At 38.3% G+C, this 26519-nt stretch overlaps 2 protein-coding genes across 5 annotated transcripts in view; both read left to right on the top strand.

Annotated features, from left to right (window-relative positions):
- The window catches only part of LOC119491699 (SR-related and CTD-associated factor 4-like), a 31039-nt gene extending 10139 nt beyond the window's left edge, over nucleotides 1-20900 (top strand). The window contains exons 13-18 of the mRNA XM_037775897.1: nucleotides 3518-3618; nucleotides 3723-3836; nucleotides 3941-4097; nucleotides 4197-4291; nucleotides 19460-19598; nucleotides 19815-20900. Coding sequence (XP_037631825.1) covers nucleotides 3518-3618; nucleotides 3723-3836; nucleotides 3941-4097; nucleotides 4197-4291; nucleotides 19460-19598; nucleotides 19815-20257 — 1049 coding nt within the window. The 3' untranslated portion in view covers nucleotides 20258-20900. The remainder of the gene's footprint in view (nucleotides 1-3517; nucleotides 3619-3722; nucleotides 3837-3940; nucleotides 4098-4196; nucleotides 4292-19459; nucleotides 19599-19814) is intronic.
- Nucleotides 20901-21037: 137 nt separating this feature from the next.
- Nucleotides 21038-26519, top strand: part of tiam1b (TIAM Rac1 associated GEF 1b) — a 50612-nt gene continuing 45130 nt past the window's right edge. For 3 of the 4 annotated variants that reach the window (XM_037775892.1, XM_037775889.1, XM_037775893.1), the window contains exon 1: nucleotides 21038-21626. The gene's annotated coding sequence lies outside the window, so the exon portion shown is untranslated. Of the gene's footprint in view, nucleotides 21627-21919; nucleotides 22449-26519 lie in introns of those variants that run through there. The other variant, XM_037775891.1, reaches the window with a different exon arrangement.

Here is a 26519-nt window from a genome sequence, read left to right as displayed (position 1 = left end):
CTTCTTGACGCAGCGCTCTGGGATGCCTTCTTGTCAGGTGCTCGTGCATTGCACCTGTACTGCTGTGGTACGCCATCTCCATTCTGCACAACTTACAGAGCACCGTATTGTTGGGTCTCTGTTTGAAGTATTCCCACACCTTTGATGAACGTGGGAGAGGTTTTTTGACACTTCTTGCTCGCTGGGGGAATCAGAATCCATGCTTGTACCGGGCGCAGCGCATTTTCATTACGTCATCCGATGCGTCGACGCACGTTACGTAAATCGACGTATTTACGTAATCGACTACGTCGACTACGTCGACGAATCGGCCCAGCCTAATGAGCACAACAGATAACCGAGTCCCCAGTTCACCGTCAGGAGAGCTACTGTAGCAGCCACGGTGCTGCGTTCACTGTCTCCAGTTCACCGTCGGGGAGTGTTACTATAGCAGCCATGATGCTGCGTGTAGTGTCGAGGTCATTCAGCCACTTTCCCAGTAAAAGTCTCCACCGCACATTTAGTTTAGTTTAGCAGGTTGTCAACTGTGTGTCTGCCCGGCATAACTTAAGCGTGTGTCCGACAAACAGTGCGTGTATTTGTGCCACGTGAGCAGCTCTAGCATTGCTGGTGGCTTCGCTGTGAACGTAGCTGTAGCAGTGTGTTTACAGTTTATTTGTCGGCCGATAGATGCTACAACTCCTCCGCTCAAGCAAGCTCGAGAGACCGGAGCCAACTTCCTGTATCCTGCAACTCCGGCTCCGCCTCTTAAGGTGGGCTGTTAAGGTTGACCAGCTTTTCTCCTTAAAATGACGAGCCGCTCAGCTTTTTAATTAATTAATAACATTTCTTTTAACCGTTTTAACCGATAGCGTTAATCTGTTAAAATATGTTGGTTAACGGTTAATTATTAACATCCCTAGGAACAACAGCAGCAGTCTTATTCATTTAGGCACAAGATTAAGCTATACGCTGAGGGCAAGAGATACGTTTTTATGCCTCCTTGCCAGCAACAGCTGTGGCCAGAGGCATTATGTTTTCGGGTTTGTTGCCCGTCTTTACCATTCTTGTGAACACAATATCTCGGGAATGCCTTGAGGGAATTTCTTCAAATTTGACACAAACGTCCACCTGGACTCAAGGATGGACTGATTAGATTTTGGTGGTCAAAGGTCAAGGTCACTGTGACGACATGTCAGTCCCATTCTCATTAACGCAATATCTCGGGAATGCCTTGAGGGAATTTCTTCAAATTTGACACAAACGTCCACCTGGACTCAAGGATGGACTGATTAGATTTTGGTGGTCAAAGGTCAAGGTCACTGTGACGACATGTCAGTCCCATTCTCATTAACGCAATATCTCGGGAATGCCTTGAGGGAATTTCTTCAAATTCGACACAAACGTCCACTTGGTCTGAAGTATGAACCGATTAGAATTTGGTGGACAAAGGTCAAGGTCACTGTGACCTCTGAAAGCATGTTTTTGTCCATAACTCAAGAATTCACATTCTAATTATGACAATTTCACACACACTTCTAACAGGATAAATTATGTAGTGATGACATTTTAGACAGACATGGATGTAAACTGCAACTTGACTTGTTGGCGGAGACATACAACCGCGAGGCGGTAATTCTAATTAATTTCAAGTATTGATGACATTTCCATTGTCTTTGGATTAGGCCTGCATGATATAAGGAAAATCTGCGACGTGCGATAATATTGTTCAATATTGCGATGACGATATGACTTGTGATAAATAAGGAAATATTGAAGTGTGCATATTAGCTATACTTATGTCATCCTGGTTGACTTTAAATTCAGAACCGGATTAGAATTGAATATTTTAAATACAACTAGGCTACATGTTGTTTTCTAGAGCGGTCACCATATAAACTCATTAATATCTCACTGAAAACAAATATAAAATGTTAATAAAATAAATAATATTCCTGAATGGAGTTTATAAAGACCGAAGAACACAGACATTAGTCAGTATCAGTCGTTCCTCCTTTCCTCTGTCCTCCCTCTGCTGATGTGATTCACTGCGGCAGGTAATGTTGCCGCTGGTAGAGAGAGGGAGGAGGGGCTGCTTTGTTTCAGCCATCAGATGAGTTTACAAGTAAGATATGTGACAAACTAACCTAAACAGTTAGACTAAATAGCCTACTGCCAGCTTTTGTTTTAGCTTTTGTTTTAGCTTGTGTAGCCGAGGGTTACGTTGCTCCTATACTTTATGAAGATAATAAAATAATAACACGGAGGCTTGTCTGAGGCTAGTCTGCAGTGCACCTTTGTCAATAACAGCGCATCGCCGCTTCACGCCCTCCGTTCCACCCTTCACAATAAATTCTAAGGACACAAACGCTGGATCACTGCTTACTAGAGGGAACTAAAGTCATTCACAACTCAACTAAATGACTTACACGTGTTTACAATTCGTTGTTAGCCGCCGAGCTAACGCGCTGTGCTAGTGTAAACATAGCGCCGACATAGCGAGACTGCAGACAGAGCAGATTGAAACGTCGCCTAACTACATGTTTAAGCGTTTCATCATGTTTATGCTGGCTGAACAGGTGGAATTATAACGTATCATGGCTTTACACGCAAAGTTTTATTGCACTTACTTACAGAAACGAGCATAGTTGTCGTCAACTCGTCTCCACCGTGGCCTCTCTGATCAACTGTTCACTGACTTCGCTGTGTGTATTTATGTGTTTAGAGAGCTCCGACAGAGCAGGAAGAGGCTGCAGCGTGATAATAAATACTACAGTCTTGAGACCGGAGCCCATTTAATAATGGGTTTAGTTAACCATCCCTAAATAAAATGATTTTACTTTATTCACGTCGCGTTTCAGACAGCCTTTTGCAATGTGTTTATCGTGCATGTTCATATCGCGATGACGATGAAAATACGATTTATCTGTCAGCCCTACTTTGGATTTGGTTTGACTTGTTTGTCTTGTTGTGATCCTTAGTTTTTGGTTCATTGTTTTTGTTTTGTTTGTATTAATGGAACAGCAGCAGCAGTCTCATTCATTTAGGCACACGGTTAGGAAAACGTCCACTTGGACTCAAGGATGAGCTGATTAGAATTTGTTGATCACAGGTCAAGGTCACTGTGACCTTAAGTCCATCCTGTTCTCGTGAATGCAATATCTCAGGAACGCCTTAAGGGAATTTCTTCAAATTGGCACAAACGTCAACATGGTCTCAAGAATTAACTTTAAAATACAGGACCATTGGTTGCCAACAGGCAACCAGATTTGTCATTTCCCAGCAAAACTGGGTAACCATACCTAGATTTCCTTGGCAACCACATTTGTCAACCATTTCATGCTTTCAGGTTGACTAGGGAATCTGAGTAGTAACCTTTACATTTGAACCTTAAATTCCAAGTAAACACTATCCATGAAAACCGGTAAATTAGATTTAAAAGACAACTTGAGTATCTATTGAGCATTCACATTTAAACAGATAGGGAAGTTAAACACTTGCATGTTCCAAGCCGTTTGTAATCTCATTTTGCTTTTAGTTTGCAGCACTACACTTTGGGTTGGACAACTAGACAAGAAAACTCAGCAGGCCGACGTGATGTCCCTTTTGGAAGAGTTCGGCCAGATTGATTCCATCAATGTAGGTTTGGAGTATTCATGTCAAAGATACCTGTAATCCTCTGTGGTCCTAAGATGATGTTCTCAAGTTTTTGCACTAACACCTCTTCGTTTCTCTATGTCCAGATGATTCCTCCGAGGGGTTGTGCCTATATTGCTATGGTTCACAGACAAGATGCCAATACAGCCTTGAACAAACTCAGTAGGGGGTCATACAAAGTCAATCAGAAACCTGTTAAGGTACATGAGTACAGATTTCTTATATTAACAGTTTTAAATTGGTTTTGTGACTTGTTGTAGTGGTGATTGTTAACTTGATCATAGCTAATATCATTCTTGCCTAGATTGCTTGGGCTTTGAACAAAGGTATAAAATCAGCGCACAAAAAGTTCTGGGATGTGGAGCGAGGAGTTACCTACATTCCCTGGACCAAAGTCAAAGTTGAGGAGTTGGAGAGCTATCGGGAAGGGGGTATACTGGACACAGAGACACTAAATCCAGGTAAACACTCATCAATTCCTCTAGCATGGCCATTTCACCTGCTGCAGGCAATGAGAAACAGTTTCCTAACGTTGTTTTTGTATTTTCCATCGTGCACAGAGTGGAATAATGGCAAGGACCTCATTAAGCAGGCAGCTGTAAATGGAGCTCTGGAAAGTGTACCAGCAGATGGAACCGTCACTGCTCGCATTCAGGTAATGCTAACACAGTCTTTAAACACCTTCTTTTTGATATTACAAGTGCTGATATTTTATTGGTTCAATGGCCTTGGTGTTGGAGGCTTACTTCACAATCTTTATTGTGGAGGCTGTAAGGAAAATCAGTTATTGTTGCATATAAGTAGTGGAGCTTATCTGAACCACCCTCTCGTCTTTAAAAGTCACTGCAGGTTTAAATAAAAAAAAAAAATACCCAAGTGAATGACAAAATCTTCTAAATCTTTTAAATCAAATCTGTTAGAAATACTGTGTCGAAAGACTATCCCATTCATTGAGAAATACTCTGCAAATCAAGGTGTACACATGCCACTCTTCTATGGCTTACCTAGCTTCAGAAAGCTTTCATCAGGGCTTATACCATGGGTCAGGGAAAATACCTAGTCCTAATTGGCTGAAAAGTGTTTATTAAAAGTGTGTTCTGGTACACGTGATACTTAGTTCAGTGAAATCACTGTTACACTGTAAAGTGGTGCTCAGCCTATATTAGGCCATAAGTAACCATCGTAACATTACTGAGGCCTGTGCCATGTTATTGGTGAAATGCACTTTAAACTAGCTGACGTTTCAAACAAAGACGATCACTGTGTCAGCCAAAATAGAGCTTTAAAAAATGAATTTTCAGTTTCAGCCGATGCCGCAAGACAGTGTATGCTCTTGTAACATTTAACTTAGGTCTAGGCTACGGTTTAGTCAGTAGTGATTGCATCTAAGGCTGGGTGAGAAAATAAAACAATTAAAAAAAACTTCACCATGATATCTTCAACAAATACGAGGGGTCTGTATTGTTGTGTGCCCCCGTCGACCTCAGGCCGCTCAGGTCTCGGCCTTGCTTCCCCCTGGTGCTCTGTCCCTTGTGCTTCTGGGCAGGGTTTCCTCGAGGTGCGGGGCGGCCCGTGTCGTTATGGCCTTTGCCGCTTGTCCATGTCTGCCGGTCTGCTTAGAGGGCGCCGCCGGGCAGGTTGAGCACTCAATGGAATCTCCGTTAAAGTTAGTAGCTCCATTATTTAGCCACGCAGGACTGTGTTGCCCCCCAACTTCTAGCAGCTAACATAACTAACTCTCCTCCTACTGCATTATCAGGGGAAAAACAGGGTGCGCCACTCAGATTTAGTAGTAGTAGCTCAATAAACACAGGCACACAAACACACACACACATGCACGCACGCACGCACGCATGCACGCACGCACGCACGCACACACATAAACAAAGAGCAGAGTATCAGAATCGTTTGCTGACCCCGGCAGGGAGAAATGGCTTCAAATAGACCCTGTGTTGTGTCGGCTCGGCAGATTCTGCTTCCAGTGATCGTTGATCAGCCCCAAAAATCCTGATCGGAGCACCCTTGAAATTTACCTATTGGCCAGTGTTTACGTTTATGTGTGTATATTTTTGAGCTTGTGAGCTCAATGTGTCATATCTTCACAATTGAAGTATAACTGGATGACAACTTCTTTATATGGAACATATACCCTTGCAAAATTGCTTGAAAAGCAACACAGTGGCATGCAAAGTGTTTGTGTAGAGGATCATTATTTGTCATATTTGATACCTTGAATGCTAACGAAGCGGAAATATCAAGGTACTTATTTTGGTTATGATATAATATAAATTGCATAGCTTCAGCCAATCGCAGATATATTCAATCTTTGACCCAACCAGACAGAGAAACTCATATTAAACACTTAATTGACGCCCTTCAATGCTCAGAATAAAAAAAATGTTGTGGCTTTGAGGAACTCAACTTTCTGAGTGAGCTCTCAGTTCTTCTCATTGTGTAGTCTTGACTTGATGTTGAACTCTGAGCTCGGCGCTTATGTGAAAGTTTCTCAAAGAGGTCGGACAGCCCGTAAATGGTTCCATGTTACAACTTGCTGCCCGAGACTCGCTCGTGCTTTTAGAAAACATTCTCAGTCAAGGTGTGTGCAACAGACATGGGATATGATAATTATGAGTATTTTGGAGTGTTGAATTAAACTGTTTTATGAAAAAATAAATTTTGATGGGTCTGTCTTAAATGGATATCAGATTATTTACTCTATAAGAGGGGTTGTCAACAAGTCACTCGCGTCTTTGTTTGCATCATGAGGGTTGTTTAAGAGTCACTAAATAAGCAGATGAGTCTAAATTGGTGATTTTGATCCACTTTGCCACAATTCAGATAAGCTCCTCTGCTGATAGGCTTTAAATCCAGGAATGCTTTTTCATCCCTTTCTCCTTTTTCTTTGCAAAATATTTGCATCTTCACTCAGTTACCTTGTACTGTGCAGTATAACTTATTCAAATAAAGTGGGAATCACACAAAAACTTTAATTACTGTGGTATGTGTAGAGGGAAGCATTTATGTGATCCTTTCTGTTTTCCATATCTGAGCTCTGTTATACAGAATGTCTGGGTCTGTGTTTTGCAAAGTTATCGGTAATTGTGTAAAAAAATGTTTTCATTTTCACATCAAATTACTAAAAAAAGTTTTCCTAACAATCCACCAGTGGTTGAATGACACAAAAATATTTAAATGGTTGAATAGATGAATCAGCTTCTTGTTGTGTTTTGGTTGCAATGGGTGTGAACCCAACACTCATGGATATATAAACTGATATTGAGCTTGCAATAACTCAATTAAATCACAAATGTGACAGGTTCAGGTGATCACCCAATATGAAGTAAAAATCTAAGTTTTAGTTAGCAGTTTTGTTACAATTTTAAAGCAAATTTTAAAAAACAAAATTCCTCACAGGCTGAATAAACAAACAAGGTTTAATAAAACGCGATCCAGCTGGACTGTCTTCAACCTGCCATACTCAGCAGGCGCGCTAGACTGCATATCTCTCTGTGAAGAGAAAGGTTGCTCACATGTCTTGAGGTCAAGAGTATCTGACTGTTGGCTGCTGGTTGGACTTAAAGGCCCGGTTGGGAGGAGGTGTCCAAGTCGGAGACAAGGTAAGCCGACAGCATCGTTAGTGCCAAACCCATTAATGAAAACTGGGCAGGATATATGCTTTTTGAATTTGTTTAGATACATTTTTAACAAGGGGAATATTGCCTAGCAAAACAAAGCCTGAGCCATTGTTCATGACTCGGTGCCCATGTACTGCAGTACCTACAGCAGGTTTCAGTTACCTATGCTTTTCTTTATACTGGACATTGAGCTCCAGTGTGTGACATTGATTGAATTATCAGGGAAAAACTCCACAATCCAAAACTACTCAGTCCACTCGTGGTATAGTCTTAGGTATCAACAAAGCTCAGCTATCGCTTTGAATGCCCTCCTGATTTCTGCGATCTTGTTGTTGGTCATTTATTTCTGAATTAACCATTTTTCCTGCTTACCTCTGACTCAGTTGTTAGGCTATAACTATTTCTTTGTCACATCTTAAAAGATCAGTAAAAGAAATTGGCTCTAGTTTGCTTAAGCCTTGTTTCCACACAGTTTTGTTTTGTGTCCGTAAATTCTCAAATCATACGTATTACGGCCCCTAGTGTTCAACGTTAGGAAATGCACCTTTTTACGGATAGATAGAAACATCACCGCAGATATGGGAGAGAAGTTACTGATTAGATATAAAACAGTGTTTTAATATCTATGTATTACTGTCTGTGTTGTGCCGTCTAGACGAGTGAAGTGAAAAGTTCAACGGCTTATGCACTATGCATGCACATAGAGTGCACGCACAGTGGTTCATATGTCTTTTAACGAAATAGTTCAGAAAACTTATGCTGTCGAACTTTTTACTTAGAAAAAAAATGTATAAAAAGAGCTGTATCAGTCAATCAGTTATTCATTTGCTAATTCCACATGAAGTTAGCATGACATGCTAACATAACATGCTAACTTCCTGTGACACACAGTGCATACGGCCTGTCCATTATCTGCCACAAAAGTTACATTTTTGTGAATGTATTCGAAGAAAAAACGGAAGGAGTTCCGCAAACACATTGGAGATCGGGGAGGTTCCCAATGGAATGAACAGACTTATGGTTGATCCGCATACGTACACAGAGCTATGTGGAAACGAGGTGTTAGTTTATTTATCAATGTAGAATATGATCAGGAAATAATTACAGTAGCCAACCTACAATTTTTGAGACATGAATGGGTTTGGCTTGCTTATATTCAGGTTTAAACCTTTTCAATAAAGTACAGTATGATATAAAAGTATAAAGCTAAGAGAAAATGAATTCTGCCCAGGCCTACTGCTGCTTTTGAAGACAATTTTCTTAAAAGGTAGTACTCTGTGTTTGTCACACTGAGGATAATTGCCTTTGTACCAAAGGCAACAGGACACAAAATAAATCAGTCCGTTTTATAATTGTTTGTGGATTAGACGTTTTTATACAATAGCATTTCATGGAACTGCCAGATTGAAAAATTCAAATCAGCACTTGAAATTACTTAGTTTAGCTTTTCTTTTTGCTATAATGAATAAAACCAAAAAAGGGTGTGTGCCCAAATGTCTGCCTGCTTAATCATGATGTTGCACAAAAAATATGTATTGCATTTGGGGCTAAATTTGGCCTAGAAGCTGTGATAGATGTGTTAATCCTGATTGTTATTCTTACTGTTGTGCTGTCATCATAGAGCAGATCAGTGAGCAGAGATACTTAATTATTTGACACTCCCAAACCGTTTCATGTTTGCGCCTCATTGAGCAGCATACAGTCCAAGGGACTTGAATTTGATTTATTGTGTAAAGTAAACTATTTTGTGGGTCTAAATACATTTGCTCTGTAAACTCTCCCAGTCCTTTACTTTAAATATGTGGAATTCTAGACATGAAGGAAAAGGAAAGTTCATAGTTGTCACTCAGGCCACATGCATGTTGTGTGCCGTTTGCCCCAAATGTAAAAAAAATAACTTGCAACATGACACCAGTAGACTGCACACTGTGCCTTCATGTTTACCCACAAAGCCATTTTACGGACACGTCATACCAAATAAAAAAATGTACATAGAAGCAAAAGATCAATCAGTAAAGATTCATCTCAATCAAGCACTTGTTGTTTTTTAAACTTAAAAACCTAGTTGTCTACTTATGGCTGTCGCAATAACCTCAATATTGCAATACCTCAATATTGACAAGCTAACCGCAGGGGATGGCAAGCAACCGCCCCATTTTTTCTCTTTTTTTTAATTCTTCGCAATGGGAGTGCCGCATTTTTACACTAAAAACAGAAGCAGTGTGACGAGGTGCTGAGCGTCTAATCTGTGCTAACTGCTGCATGTATGGTGTTTTTTTTCTGGTGGTCGAGAGTTGATAAATGTTCAACTATGGGTAAAACAACAGTCACGTCCTACATGTAGGCTACAAGTGCTGGACAACAACAAAAATGGAGAAGAAATTAATACACAAAGACCGGCGGGTCTGTCCTCTCTCCCTACATGCTTCAGCCTTCCCTTCATCCAGAGCAAGTACTCTACCTTGTGCCGACATTTTGATATTCCGTATCATAGCAACCAGACACAACCAAAGTGCAGCTGAAAAAATGCTGAGCGTCATTGCCCTTCTTTTTTCTGCATTTAACAATAACAATAATAGCCTAACAATAAAGCTTATTTATATAGGACTGAAATCAGAATAAATGAAGTAATTTGCAAAAATTGCAATAATACCACATATCGCGCTGTGGAGCCAATCATTATCACCACAGAGGAAATTCCTTCACTGCGACAGCCCTATGTCTGTATGTTTAGTCCATATCTGCCCAGCACTGTAAATTTTGGCGGCTATTTTAGATTTAGTATTAGTCTTAAGATGAAAATGCTTATTCGTGTTAGTCACATTTTATTTCTATTTTCCATAGATTTGGTCGAGGACAACTCAAAACGTTTTAGTCCAGTTTTAGTTGCTGAAAAGTCATTACATTTTAGTCAACCTTTCGTCATTACTTTTAGTCTAATTGTATTCTCTCTCAATTTTGTCAGCTATTTTTTAACTTTAAAAATAATTTTAGTCAGTTGAAAAACCCAGGTTGAATGATTAAGAATACAGTTGTGTAGTTACTCTAGAGTCCTCTTGACTGCTCATTGGTGATGCGCGGTCCGCGGTCCCATTATGAGACCCAATCCGCCTACATTTTTGTCTCGTCTTTTTTCGTCAAAGATATTGCATGTTTGATATCATCACTGTTAGTGTTCAATGTCGTTGGTGCCGTCTCATCTTAGTCATGGAAGGAAAGGTTGTTGAACATATTGCATCATAGTTTTTGTTAATGAAAAATATAACTGAATTTCATCAGACAACCTTTGGGGAGTGCCACTTAAAATGTCAGTAGGCAGTATATTTTTGGCATCATTGGGCAAAAATTCCATAATAACCTTTCAGCATATTGTAATTCAAGTGTTCTGAGAGAAAAAAAATGAGATGCTTTCACTCTTGATGCTTGTGTGTAGTTTCTATGCCGGAGACATGTTTTCGGGTTGTCCATACGTGTGTCCATCTGTACATAAGTCCCATGCTCGTGATATCTTTAGAAATGCCTGGAAGGAATTTCCTCAAATTTGGCACAAATGTCCACTTGGGCTCAGTGATGAACTGATTTGAATTTGGTGGTCAAAGGTCAAGGTCACTGAGACATCTAAAAATACATTTTTGGCCATAACTCAAGAATTCATATGCTAATTATGACCCTTTCACACAAATGTCTAATAGGATAAAATGTTGAAGTGATGACATTTTGGTTAGACATGGAGGTAAACTGCAATTTGACTGGTTGGTAGAGGCATACAACCGCGAGGTAGTAATTCTAGTTTCTACCAGTAAGGAGCTGCCATATTTCTGTCCAATTATTAGTTATGGCAGCTTTTTTCTTTTGAAAAACAGAAAATGTGAATTTAAAAATAATTGGTAGTTAAGCCTCCCTGTTTGTCTAAATTTCCCTCTGATTCGTATGGGATTTTACAGAAATCTGCACTTGTCAGCTTTCTAAATCTTAAGCGGTACCACTTTTTTTATTTCCGTCCAATCAGTACAAAAAGTTCTCTGGCAGGCATCCTACATACCCACATAATGACTCACAATTTCTTGATTTTTAAAAGGAATGCACCTGAAATCTTTGAATTCCAGACATGGCTTTTGAAAAGCTTTTCTCAGACTTTTGATACCTGCGGATAATCCTTACCTTGTCACCTTTTGGCGAATTCACTCTTTTGGATCTAAGTTACAGCATCCACGAGTTGTGAGGATCTGAAGAGTTTTTTTATTCGGGAGTTACCTCATACCTGCATATAAAGGTTTGGTCTTCTGCCTGTGTGAATCACAGACAAGCTTGTACTTATTGCAGGATTACTAGACCACATGTTTGTATGCTCGTATAGTAATGCAAACTTGGGTTGGGTTGTGTCTGATGTCAGAGCCCATTTGTATGAGCTCAGTGTTTCATTGGAAGGTCAGAACATTTAAAATAGTTTCACACATGTACTTCTTACACCATTAAAAAAAGAAATCTTGACCCAGGATGTTTGCATCCCTGGGTCCATGTTTGGTTGCATATTTATCAATTTTCCATGGATAAATAACCAAACAGACATTACAGGATTTTTCCAGTGCAACTATTAGCCATTGCTTCTACAGGTAACCAGGCATGTTGAAAGCGGATACAACAAAATATGTTGCCAGCCCTCGGAATGAAGTGGACAAGGTAAAAAACGAAGTTGTAAGCCAATGATAAAAGTTTTTACTGCTCATTTAGCACTCAATAAACAACAATTTAACTACAGAGAATGTAAAGATTGCTTATAAGCAGTTTACACGGGGAACGCATTTCATAATGTGAACCTCTGTTTTTAAATGGCCTCCCTTTAAAACAATTTTGGTCTTTTGGGAACCCCTTTCTACACTGTTCTATAGTAAAAAAGAAACATGAATGGGAAGTGGCCTGCAAACAAACTGTCAAAACAAGTAATAGTAAGCCATAAACTATGAAATGCAAACATGTAATTTATTATGCACTTTAAGGACATATAGAATGCAAAATAATAATAGAAATAAAAGGTGTTCCAAAATGCAGCAGTCAGAAATGCTGTGTAATTGCATAAATTACACATACATTCCCAGTATAATATGGTCACTTATAATAATAATATCACTTTCTTTCATAGTAATATTTTCATGAAAGAATATACCATAGGACATGTAAATGGTAACTGGTTTGTGAAACCTTCATAATAATAAATAATACAATGTTTTCATGATCCATTTGTCAGTTTATGAGGGACTGAGGTGGTCCAGTTTAAATGAAATGAACGTGAAAAATATCAAAATTACATGATGTTTATGATGTTTTGACCAAGCAGCTGCAGAATTATGAGAAATTGCAAAGTCACACTCAACCCATGTCTTTTAGATGGATGTGACTTAAAAGCAAACAAAAAGTTTAAAAAAAGAAATCTAACATTTTCTAAATGTTTCAAATCACCCATCTCTTAGATGCTTAAACTAAAATGATTCTAAATCATAGTACTTACACATTAGGTTCTTTTGGATGTAGGTTTTAGAAAAGGATTTGAATTTTAAACATACTTGAACCTGCTTAGAATAGATATAAAGTATTTGTGAATGTGAGCAAGAGACGGGAGGAGTAAGGAGAATGAGAGTTTCAGAATGTTATGGTGTCATGTTGTAAAACCTCGAGCTGCTCTATTTATACTTTTTTATGCATGAAAAAGCTCAATATTCTACATGTTGTAGACATCACAGGTCTGGCTTTTCGCCCTCTGGAGCATTCTCACATGAACTGAATAGGTTCAGTAGCTCAGCCCACTAACATGGATTATAATATAAACTTTGAGCAGTCTTCTCCTTTCAGTCATTTTCAAGTCAAGTGACATTTCAAGGGAAGAGGGGAATTCTTCAATAACATCAGACTCACATGAGGCCTCACAAAGGTGAGTGTTAAAGAAACGGTCTTTGGATTTTGGGATTCCCACTGTTGGATGATACTGTGGAATGGTTGGAAGGTAATGAAAGACTTGTTCATAATGGACTTTTGAATATTTTCTATTTGTTTACTCAAATAATCTAAGCTATCAAGATCTAAAGGCCAGTTTATTGTAAAGCTGCCTTATTACCGTCTATTCACTTGTCTTATAAGTAGCAGGTATAAACAAAGAAATATATTGAGGGAAGAGGGAACGCACTGAGTTGATGCCCATCAGAGATGCAAGTCTTGATCAAAGATCCAATGCCCAGCTGCCTGGCTCGTGGGGTTTCCTAAGTGTAAATAACCTACAGAAAAAAATGGAGCAGCAGATGTCCTCTATTTTCTGCTGATGGAGTGAAACACCAGGGTAAGAGCAGACCCCTCTGTTGCTTTCCCTAGAATACTGACTGCATCAAGGCTGTTAGACTTATGAACTGCCTTTTCTTTATTTCAATTGTATGTTAGTAGTAGTTAAACACCATGAAATATTTTGCTTGCACAAAAAAAAATATTTTGTTGGTTATTTTATGTTTTGTCATTATGTTCCCTTTGCTGCAGGTAAAGTAAATTATATTCTATTATATATATATAAATTTGGGCTGTCAATCGATTAAAATATTTAATTGCCATTATTCATGGACAATCATGAGATTAATCGCAAATTAATAGCATATTTTTTTATCTGTTCAAAATGTACCTCAAAGAGAGATTTGTCAAGTATTTAATACTCTTATCAACATTGGAGTGGACAAATGTACTTGCTTTATGCAAATGTATGTATATATGTATTACTGGAAATCAATTAACCACACAAAAAGATGACAAATATTGTCCAGAAACCCTCACAGGTACTACATTTAGCATAAAAAATATGCTCAAATCATAACATGGCAAACTGCAGCCCAACAGGCAACAACAGCTGTCAGTGTGTCAGTGTGCTGACTTGACTATGACTTGCCCCAAACTGCATGTGATTATCATAAAGTCTGTAAAGGGGAGACTTGTGGGTACCCAAAGAACCCTTTTTCATTTGCATATCTATATAGGTCAGAGGTCAAGGGATCCCTTTTGAAAATGGCCATGCCAGTGTTTCCTATTCTCACTCTAGCTTTAAAACTGAGCCTGTTACAACCTCCAAAAGATCAATTGAGTTAATGAGTTAAAGAAATTAGTAGTGTTAAAAATAATTTGCGTTATGCGTTATTATGCTCTAATCATAACATGACAAACTGCAGCCCAACAGGCAACAACAGCTGTCAGTGTGTCAGTGTGCTGACTTGACTATTACTTGCCCCCAAACTGCATGTGATTATCATAAAGTGGACATGTCTGTAAAGGAGAGACTTGTGGGTACCCATAGAATCCATTTTCAGGTCAAGGGACCCCTTCAAAATGCCCATGGCAGTTTTTCCTTGCCAGAATCTCAAAGCGCACACAAAGCGTAATTTAGAGCGTTATTTAACCTCCTTTGCGACAAGCTAGTTTGACATGGTTCGTACCAATGGATTCCTTACTAGCTCCACTCTAACTTTAAAACTGAGCCCGCTACAACATCTGAAATATAAATTGTGTTAATGCGTTAAAGCGTTAAATGATCACAAGAACGCTTTATTATCGTTAACTTTGACAGCCCTAATATGTATATATTTTCATTCATATATATATATATATATATATATATATATATATATATATATATATATATATACATACTGTATACTGTATGTGTATATAGATATATACATGTATGTATGTATATATATATATAAGTATATATGTATACAGTATATGTATATACACACACATATATATATGTATATCACACCCTACATGCAAATTTCCCCACTGTGGGACTAATAACGGAATATCTTATCTTATCTTATAGTTGTTTATTGCAAAAAAGAATACAATCAAGTGAATTATGAATTGTAGTTTTAAAGCTACTGTTGGCGAGATGAAGACAACTAAGAAAAGTGCATCTCCTCCCTCAGTACTTCCTCCTTTCAAATAAGATTCACATGTTTACAAGTGCAACTTAAAGCCACTATGTGTAGAATTTGAAAAATTCCAACTTTGGTTCCCCCCAATGGCTGTAAATTGACATTGTAGCAGATGGAAATGTACTCCAATACCCAGCACCAACTAGCCATTTCAGCAAAGATAGACAAATGATCAAAACAGGTGATTGAGCATCACTATATTCTGGAGTGAGGTTAACGGTGAAATAAGTAGTAAACTCCAGTCTTTGTTGACAATGCCCTCCAGTGTTTCTACTGGCTACTTTTTATTGTTTTATTCACAAGGGAAAAAATGACTGTTTTTTTAGTCATTAAGATGGCAAAGCTTTAGCTACCAGAACTAGTTGACTTACTGACCTTAGTTTGGCTCCTGATGAATCAAGTGATAACCACCTCTTCCAAAATTCCTGGTGTTTCCAGGAAAAAAAAGATTATTGAAATAACTGGTAAATTCACAAATTCTCTCTTGAAATACAAAGTAAGTATATTTTCTGTGTTTTTACACATCTTTGACACATTACCATGCATTTGGTTTTCTCAGAGCATTTGATTAATTAAAAATATTCAAGATGAAAAAACTAATTTCTACCAAACATTACAAAAACAGTTCTTAATGTTGCCTATGGTAGCTTTAATGTGTATAGTTGTTTCCGAATGTTGTCACTAAACCTTTTCTGACATTGACAGGGAAACCTCTCCAGAGCTACAGTATAGCATTGTGAAAAGCATTTGATGCGTGATTAATGATTAATTTGTGACTCATCTGTGCAGAGATGACTATAATCATTTCATCCAACATAGTGATTATGATAAGCTGGAACAGAAACAGTTGCTTTCCAAGGACAGATTTGTTTGACTTGCAGACATGACAAATCTGTTGTTGAACATATGAATTATTAGGGGTATTTTTTTATTATTTGTTGTCCTATTTTGCACTGGGAGGTCGGTCAGTCACATTTTGAAGTATAACAGCATATTACATTTTATACCAGTATCAAGATTTGTAGGTAAATTTGCTCCAAGGAGAGAATGTCAAGACAGAAACTTTAGATTGATCACCTTGCAGCATCTTGTAGAGTTTTAATTTGATGTGCTCAGTGAGCCTGTGGCCAACAGTTATGCATTCATAGATAGGAATGTAATTTGTGTTAATGGTAGCTTTAGGTTTGACACATGATTTCCATCTGGGGAAAATTGGAATGTAATGAGCATTTTCAGTTAAATGAATGCAATGGTCTTGTTGGACATATATATTTACATACGTGTCTCACTAGTTAAAGCTCTTATCAAATTGAATTACTCGAGAGTGCAGTCATGCAGTAACCGGTACAGCACATGTAGCACGATGAATATGTTTCTTATTTTCTTATTTTAGATGCTGTATTCAGACTTTTACAATAGAATTTGAGGGGACATACAAAGAAAACTCACTTTTTAAAGAGACAAGCGCTCAAAATAGAGTGTTTCAGACAGAGGATGAATACAGGTATGTTCAGACAGACAGTATGAGAAAAATGATTGATGATGACATTTTTTAGTGGAAACCCAAAATACAAGTATGAACCTGAAAATAAGCATATGTCCCCTTTAACATTTGAATTTTTTGTCATTTTGACTAACTTTGAAATCATATAGTACAGTATAACCTTTATTTGCTAAACACTATTAACTTGTCATTTATAGATAATAGTATGTATTTATTATACAATGTCTGATGCTATTTCATATGCTCATAAACCTTTCTTATTTATTTGTACATAAACTTTTAGTTCTTAGATTTAGAATCATTATAATCATCTCAGGGTAGAAAATGACTGCATTGCATCATGATTTATTAATACATTTGGTAGTTGTATTCAAATCATCATTTGCAAGCTGTGCAGTATTAACAAGTTCTTCAAATTTAAATTTACATTAGTATAAATAAACAAGTACAGTTATGCCATTAATAAGAGGAAGTACTTGTATGCCTGTGCAATGTAGCCTGTAAAGTGTTTGTGTATGGCAGTTCAGTGATAGCAGTAACACTGATCACAGAGGAAAGCCCTTGACCTCTGTCAAAGAGAAATAGCTTTTGTCAGTTGTTTTTTAAACATATATTTATTGATTTTATGCATTCAACGCATTGTACATACATAATTGCCCCAAACTGAACATATGGCAGCGTATAAAATAATATAAATATATCACTGGAAAATAAATAAAGAATCAAACATAAGTTAAAGATGGCATAGATTTACAATAAAAAATAAAATTAAGTTAATAAATAAAATTAAAAATAAATCAATTAAGAATATGTTAACAAACATAACAGAGTACAGCACACATTCCTCACAATAGAGTCACTCAACATAACTTCACACTTCTACTGCCTCTTCCATGTTACCATTTATAACAAATTCCCAAAATATTTCCCAGATGTCAAAATCTCAGAAGCTTTCTTCCTAACTCTATATGCAAGTTCTTCTCAAGAGCCAAACTTGATGTTAATGTTTTCATCCAGTGGCCAAGAGAGGGGCAATCGACATTTCTCCAAAACAGAGCAATCGAGCGCCTGGCTTGTAGTACACACAGGTCATCCATTTCTCTCTTTCTGTTAGATAGAGAACAATCATCTGGATACATGCTTAATATACATTGTTCAGGACTGAGAGGTATTGGAGAAGAAGTAATTTGAGAGAGATATATTGTGTCACTTAATTCCAAAATCTTTGAGCCTCCTCACATTCCCACAAGCAATGATGTAAAGTACCTTGATGAATATTTCACTTAAAGCATTGATCAGCAATATTAGGATCAACATTACAGGGGTTATGTATACGTTCTCATTATACAATTATATTGTATTAATCTCAGTCATGTGTTGATGGTGTGTGTGTGTGCCTTTGAACATATTATACCCCATTTATTTATACACTAAGATGTCTCGTGGTAAGTCTTGTATCCACTCCTGTACTTTTTGTCCAATGCTAGTTTGTTGGTCACCAGGATATTTCAAAACATGTAAACAGATTTTTGTGGCAGTCTGTCTTAGTTCAAATTATTGTATGTGTGCATGTTTGTTATCATTTCCTAATTAAAACATATGTGAACTCTGTTCTCTCTTTGGCACTTCAGCATTTCCTTGCCAAAATCCACCTTTACTTTGACCTTAAAGCAACACCATTGTGTTGGCTGTAACTCTGAAACTAAAGTAGAACTCTGTCAAATCCTGAAGGTATGCTTGTTGGGACAAGAAATTCAAATCTACACATTTGGTTGTTTGGGTTATTACGGAAAACAAAAGAACTGTTCAGCAATGTTGGGGTGGCCATTTACATCCTCTGAAAGCCTCTTCGGTTTAATAATTCACCTCAAGTGTCAATCTCCCTCAGCAGCGACATTCACAACTGTGTGTGGTTGTAGTGTTTACAAAGAATGTAGTGTATATAAATCAATAGTATTTGACGCTGTGATAAAGCAATTTCAAACACAACTGCAACCACAACCCCTGTTTCTAAGTGGTGATTAAACCCTTTGTCTTACATACACACATACACTTGTGAGCTGTAAAGGCAGCCTGTGGGTATTGTATGTATGTACAGTATGTATGCATGTATGTATTGAGTCTATTCAGCTTCTGAAAATGTATCGTTATGTCATAGTGTTGTGTATATATAGGATAAACATATCAAAGTATATTTTTTTTCATAAACTAAGCTGAGCTTTTTTCATCAGATTTGCTCCATGTTCCATTTCCCCAGTGTGTTTAAAGCTAATATATATTCAGAAATAATGGTCATGTTTTTCCTACAGATTGTTGCAGATTATATCTAATGAATGAAAGCAGTTTTACCATACAACACTTGCAGTTACTGTTCTTTGCAAGAGTGTGTTAGCCTCCTTTTGTGATCTTTGAACTTCATACATACTTGTGTGCCTTTTTACAATACAAAATTAATTTAATTTAATATTGGGTATCACTGGAGTATGATAAAATATGGTCTTCTGAGAACTCTACTGAAAATGATTGGGGAAACCTTCAGAAATACAAAGATACTCATCAAAAGGTTGTTTTTTGTTTCTTCATCAGGTGTGACACAGATAAATACACATGGGATGCTATCAAGAAGCTGATTCAAAAGAATCAGTTCACTGCTTCAAGAAAGCTTTCTTGCTCGTTTTACTTTAATCTTAACAAGGATGCCATTGTGTTTCTTTGTCTTCCAGTTGCCATCGGTTCAACAGGCAGCACCGATTGGAAGTCCACCTGCTTTTCCTAGCCCCATCATGCTGTCCCCTACATCCATGCCTCCAGGAGGAGCTCCTTTCATCCCTGCAGAGTTTGACCCGACAAAGTTGGCACCAGGTAAGGGGAGATATGAATGCTGTCATGTTCATTAAAAGTAACTTCTCTTTGTACTTGATGATAATATGAACAGATCTATGCTGCAGTGTTGTCACTGTTCTTGGCTTGATGTTACTTCTTCAAACTTTTGCTCTCTGATTTATTTTTCTTTTGTGCTGCCACTATACTTAACTCCACACTGGGGATCAATAAAACCTTATCTTATCCTCTTTGCAGCAGGAAGTGTAAAACCTCCAGAGGAGTCCACCAAGGATTCTAAAGGAGACGTCACAGTTACACCCTCAGATCTGGGCACCGACAACCAGCTGGGGTCTCCTTCAGCACCGATGATGACCCTGCCTGGCCCAGGAGTCATGCAGGGTCCCAGACCGGGTATGCCACCTATGCAGCCTCCTCCCGGCATGCCGAGTCCTCATCATCTACCTCGATTCCTCTCACCTCCAAACATGCCACACATGCACCCGCAAATGATGCCCAGAGGACCCATGTTTCCACCAGATAGGTTCAGAATGCCTATGCCCTTTCCTCCTCGTGGCCCTCCTTTCCATCGACATCCTTCTATGCGACCAGAGGGCATGGTTGACAGAGAAGGTATGCGTTTCCGAAATGGGAGACCAGGGTTTGGGTGCCCACCCTTCCACAGAGGTGGAAGGTGGTAGAGGGCGGGTGAATGAAGGACCTGAGGGGAGAGGATGCTGAATCACTGTGACAGATACTGATAAGTATCAGGACATCTGGTTCAACAAGGACTGCTGTGAACACTTGGAGGTGAATAAACTTGTGTTCAGACTTTATTTTACACCACCAGAATCTTTTCTTAATGTCAAATAGGGAAAAACAAGACACAGTGTTCTGAATGTGGTTCAGGTTCCTTCAAGTTCACCAGAGAAGAGACTCTTTGCTGTAAATACTGTATGTGCTTGTAGCTGTTTGCTATCTTTTTGTATATTTGAAGTTGTGTAGTTTATGCTTAAGTCTAATCTTAGTAGTTGGAGGTATAAACAAAGGCAAAGTCTGTATTTTTGAGCTTATTCCCTCACCATAGTTTTTGTGTATGGAAGGAGACTGTAAAAATCTATAATTCATACCTTTTCGGTATTTTGTTTTTAGTAAAATGCCTTTGTAACACACTGATGTTTAAGTCTTCAGCAGAGAAATTGGATTTCATTTGAAGCAGATTTCATGTCCTGCCAGTAGAGGGTAGAGTAAACCCTGTTACCATGGCCAACCTCTGTTGTACATTAAGGTCACACCTTGTAGGATCATGTGCAGTGAATATTAAAAAGAGGTACTACCATTTGATCAGATGCTTTTATTTGTTTCAATCAAACTAACGTTTCAATCTCTTTCTTGATAAATAACCCTGCATGAGAACTTACTACCAATTTTAAACACCACTTGGCAAACAGCTATCATGCATCTTCTGTAGAACATACATCTATACAGAAATAGTAATCTGCAATTTATCTGTCTCATATTAAACCATAGCTATAGGATCTTGATAATGATAAGCAATGACTTGTTATAGCTGCCTAAACCATAATCCTTTTTTTTTTGTTTTCCATCACATTTCTTGTTGCTTTTTTTTGCTCACATTGATGAAAAAGCAACTGTATGTGCAGGGAATGGGATGCCCACACAGACTGCATCAAACACCATTTAAATGATGCATTCAGGTTAAATAAATAGATTATTTCATTGCCTTTGCTCACGTAATTCTAAAACTAAACACTCTTCAGCTACTATTGTGCATTTCACACGGTCATTGAATGCCGATTCGAGGTGAACCGCAGCTGATTGGCTCGGAGGATAAATAAGTGGCGTTCCCATGATCCACTCTCACGCCGTCTCCAAGGACCGCGGACTCCGCCCTCTCAGCGGCGGGCAACAACACGCATGGTCCGTGGACAGGCAGACCTTGGACAGGCGGCAGGATTCAGACGCACGGACGGACACTACCGGCGTGTGAAACATGAAGATTTCAATGTCAGGACGGAAGCAGCCGGATCCGGACGGTGGCGGTGCCAGGTATGTAAAGACACCGGGACGCATGCTGTCTTCATCATGACAAGGGACTCGATGTCCCACCATGTGTCCGCGTGGTCCTAGCGCCACATATTCTCGCATGACCGCGTCACTCAATCATACAAGTTTATCTCGGCCGACAGGTTGCTGCCGCACTGAGGCGGCCGGTGAGCTGCGGAGGAAAAGGCCGACAAGCTGCGTCTTCTTCTGCGGAGTGTTGCGCATCCTGTGTCGCTTCATTCAGTCAGGCGTCAGTGATTTGGGGGTAAAAACAACCATGTAGCCTGAATGACGGTGGACAGAGGCTACAGCAGGGTTAACGTGCATGGACATTTCAATTCCCATCCCAGTACATGAATGCGCATCCTGCACGCAGTTCCACTGCACTGACCGATACTGCTTTCCTTCAGCTGCAGGATGCTGCTTTAACAAGACATGCAATGGAACATGCACGGCGACCTGTCCGCCGTCACACCGTGCAGGTGCTGTGGTCATTTCATCCTGTTTGTGAGTGGAGGAGCATCGTGTGGCCTCAGTGCGGTAAATTGTTGCATGAAGCAGTCATTTAATCTGACTGGTTGCATCTCTCGGTTGTAGTAGCCTACATGTAATCCACGCTGTTGCTGCTGTATTTACATATTGCTTTGGCAAACAGATGATGTGCAGGTGACTCGACTGAAAGGCGATAGCTCATCTGTGCAGCTGCTTTCCTCCAATGACCTTATGGTGTCAAGTTTGTTGCAGCGTCACTGCCATAGTCTGCTGCTGGAAGTGGTGCCTTGCTGTGCTGTTTCTGTGTGCTGTCTGTGATAATCATCCTGACAGGTAGGTGCACAGGTGACTGTAAACTGATGCTAGTGCTGCAACAGATTTCACATTGACATGTTTTTATTCAGTGTTTAAACCGGACCAGTAATGTGCTGCAGCAGTTTTTGTACTAATGTGCAAAACTGATTTTTAGTATTGGGCAGGGCAGATGTGTATATGCTGTCATTGTGTTTTCTGTAATGCGTGCTGTCTAGAGAAATATCGTTTTTCTACAAAAAAAAAAAAAATCTCACCACTGGGAGAGTAAGGTGCACTTTTTTCTCAGTCAGCAGCTTGTATTTATGGTGAGTCTAGTATGACATGACTGCTCCACAAACAGGCAATGGTAAATGCCTCCATCAAGGGGATTTGGACACCAGAGAAAGGATAATATTGTAACTGCTACAGTATAGAACAATGAATATCTATAGAAGATTTGCAGTGATAGATGTTTAAGTAACATTTCCACTTGCAGCAATTAGGCTCTCTGTTAAAAACTGTAGTTGTGGCATCATCCTAATCTATCTTTTGAGTATCAAACACTCCTCCTGTGGCCTTGAAAAGATGGCTGTAAAAAGTCTGTTGTTTACTTCTTCACAAAGAGCAGTGGCTTGAATTCATGTCAGTAATGATGGTTTCTAACACCCATAGATATCTCTTAAACTACTCCTTCAGCACAGTCCATTCCACTGTTTGTCCATGTGCTCAGTGTGTTCTAGTCTTATACTTTGTCTAAATGCATTGCTTCTGTCCCCTATAACAAAATTCCATAAATTTCAACAATCAATAGAGAATGATGTATGTATATTTTGTAGGGGCCACTACATTCCTCAGCATTCAACTAATAAATGCATAAATGTTTGAAACCTGCTGAAGAAAAGATTAATAAAAAGTGAATCAACTTCTTAAGGTAAAAAATAATGTTGAATAACGTCCAATTATACAGCAGACATGTGAGATACGTAAAAAAAAATTGGAGATTGGACTCAAATACTACATGTAGGCTAACTGAGAAATGCAACTTCATTTTATTTGAGCTTGATTTAGTATCTTCCTTGCGTGTTTGATGATTGTATTTGCTGTCTGTTGTGATTTATTTCTACAACTGTAAATGGTATGCTGTCTTGGCCAGGTCTCCCTCCATCTTTGACTTTTTAGCAGTCAAAAAATTAGACCTGCTGAGTTGTGTTTTGGCATCTGATAAGTAACTTATGGATTTATTACTCAAACTGGACTTAATTTCACCGGTACCTGAAATAACCAAATAGCCCAAATTGCAGCGTTGACCCTTGTGTTTATAATGCACTGCTTTTTTTGGTTTGAATGCCTGCTAATTCACCTTTTCTCCATTGCTCCATCCAGTCATTGTTTTGCCAAAATATGTCTAAATGCATAAACATTTCACAGTCGGTGTTTGATACTCAAAAGATGCTGTAGGTTTTTGGCAGATGAATCATTTTAAGTTTGGTTTGTTATATTGGGTACTGTGTTTCAATGGATGACCTAAAAGTTATCCAAGGCACGAGTTAAGGCAGAGGCAATGATCCACCTGTGGAAGGTGTTATTTGCAGTGGTTACAGAATACATGCATGACCCAAACAGTAGCATGACTCTGCTGGTGATGGAGAAAACAACCATGCGGTGGAGCATCTAGCAGAATGGCTTCAGTGTATGGTGATGTGTCCTCAGGGTGGTAACCTGAGCCCACCTGTGTGACATGCCTGCACAGAGACCTTACCCTCTGTCTGTCTTTGTGTGATCGAGTTGAAACTAGTTTTTCTCCCTTTCTTGCTTGTGTCCACACTCTTTAACTCTCCATCTCAAAGATCTCAAATGTTAGACCAACTTGAGGCAGTGTAGCGCCTGGCGTAGCCACACATGAAAGAATGTCAACACATTCATATGGTAATTTGTTGGCTTTTTGTACAATCTATGACTTTGTTCTTCATGCGTGTATAGCCATGTACTACCAAACACAGTTGATTTCTTCAAATGCGCATAATTTAACCCTGATAAGTGTTCTTTGTGAATTATTCATTTCCGTCCCACTTGCACATAACTCTTCATGTCTTTGCAAAGTGGTAGAAAGTAAATACTGAAGACAGTCTAGTGTTTTGCTTAGTGCCAAGTGAGTAACATACTGAGCCTAGTGTGATAATGTACAGACTAGTCATTCAAAGACAAAGTCACTATACACACTCCATTATTTCTCAGAGGGGTTTTGAAGGATAAAAAAAAATCAATGGTTTTATTCTTCATGCCATAACCACAGTGTGTTTTTACATGTTTGACTTCTGCAACTGATAGTTTTGTTTCTTAGTCGAGCAATGTATGTGAAAAAAAATCTGATAATAAGAACGGGAGGTGTGTTGTGGAAATATTAAGTTCACAAGTTGGATCACAACCACAAAGCTAGAAATCTTTCTGACCAGGAAATTTGTGTCATAGTTGTGAGTGGCTGATTGTAGGTATTACAGTGAGCATACTGAGCAAAGCTAAAGCTTCAATGCCATGCAGACATATCTCTAGGTGTGGTAGGAAAATACCATGTCACAAAAAATCATAGTATAATATGCCATTAAAAATGTAACACAAAATTAATTGTATAGTATGCCATAAAAAATTCACAAAAAGTCATAGTATGGTATGTCATAAAAAATGTAACAAAAAGGTCATAGTACAGTAAGGTATAGTATGTCATAAAGAAATCATGATATTTTGTCAAAAACATATCACAATATATATTATTCCATAAAAAAACAGTCACAGTCATAGTATAGTATGTCCCAAAAAAAGTCATAGAAAGTCATTGTACAGTATGTCATACAGTCATTATATTGTATGGCATTAAAAGTTATGTAAAAAATCATAGTATATTTTGTAAAGTATGTCGACATACTATACCATGACTTTTTCTTCACTTTTCTCGAGACACTATACTATGACCTTTTTTTTTTTTTTAAACTTTTTTTTTGACATACTATACTATGATTTTTTTTAAAAACTGTTTTCAACAGACTATACTGTGACTTCATGAGTTTTTTTGACATACTATACTATGACATTTTTTTTACTATTTTGGACATACTTTGCTACTTACGCTATAAAAAGTAGCGCTGCCGAACGCGATAACATGTTAACGCAATTTAATTTAAACGCCACTAATTTCTTTAACGCATTAATGTAACTTGCGCATTTTTGGTTGTAGCGGGCTCAGTTTTAAAGCTAGTGAAAACACTGGTATAATATGAAACTAGAAAAGCTAAGAAATCCATTGGTACCGACCTTGCCATACTAGCTTGTCGGGAAGGAGGCTAAATAATGCCCGAAACATGCTAAATTTTGGCAAGGAAAAACTGTCATGGCCATTTTCAAAGGGGTCCCTCGACTTCTGACCTCAAGATATGTGAATGAAAATGGGTTCTATGGGTACCCACGAGTCTTCCTATTTCAGACATGCCCACTTTATGATAATCACATGCAGTTTTGTTTATTAATATCCAATAATAAATACATATATAAATTTGCGTAAAGCAAGCATATTTATCCACTCCCATGTTGATAAGAGTATTAAATACTTGACAAATCTCCCTCTAAGGTACATTTTGAGAGTATAAATGTGCAATTAATTTGAGATTAATTGTGATTAACTATTTTAATCGATTGACATCCCTAATAAAAAGTCATATAAAGGTCATAGTATAGTATGCCATATGTCTTGAAAGAGTCATTGCAGAGTATGTCACACAGTCATAGTATTGTATGTCATAAAAAATGTCACAAAAGAGTCATATTATAGTAAATCATAAAAATGTCAAATGTCATAGAAGGCCTATATGAAGTCCTGAAATGTCATAGTACGTCATGAAAAAATTTCATAAAATAAGTTATAGTATACTCTACTGCAGTTGAATAAGCTCTGGTGATTTGTGTGTCTTCTGAATATTTCATATTTGCTGACACTGAATAGAAGCTCTGTTCAGTGAAAGGAGATCCCATGCTTCAGCTTTTTCATTAAATTACATAAATATGAAACTCAAATATTTGAGTGCATTGACAATTCGTTGATTAATGGATTAGTTGATCAAC

The sequence above is a fragment of the Sebastes umbrosus genome, chromosome 7 (assembly GCF_015220745.1).
Source record: "Sebastes umbrosus isolate fSebUmb1 chromosome 7, fSebUmb1.pri, whole genome shotgun sequence".
NCBI classification, from domain to species: Eukaryota; Metazoa; Chordata; class Actinopteri; order Perciformes; family Sebastidae; genus Sebastes; species Sebastes umbrosus.
This window is presented reverse-complemented; position numbering and strand designations above follow the sequence as displayed.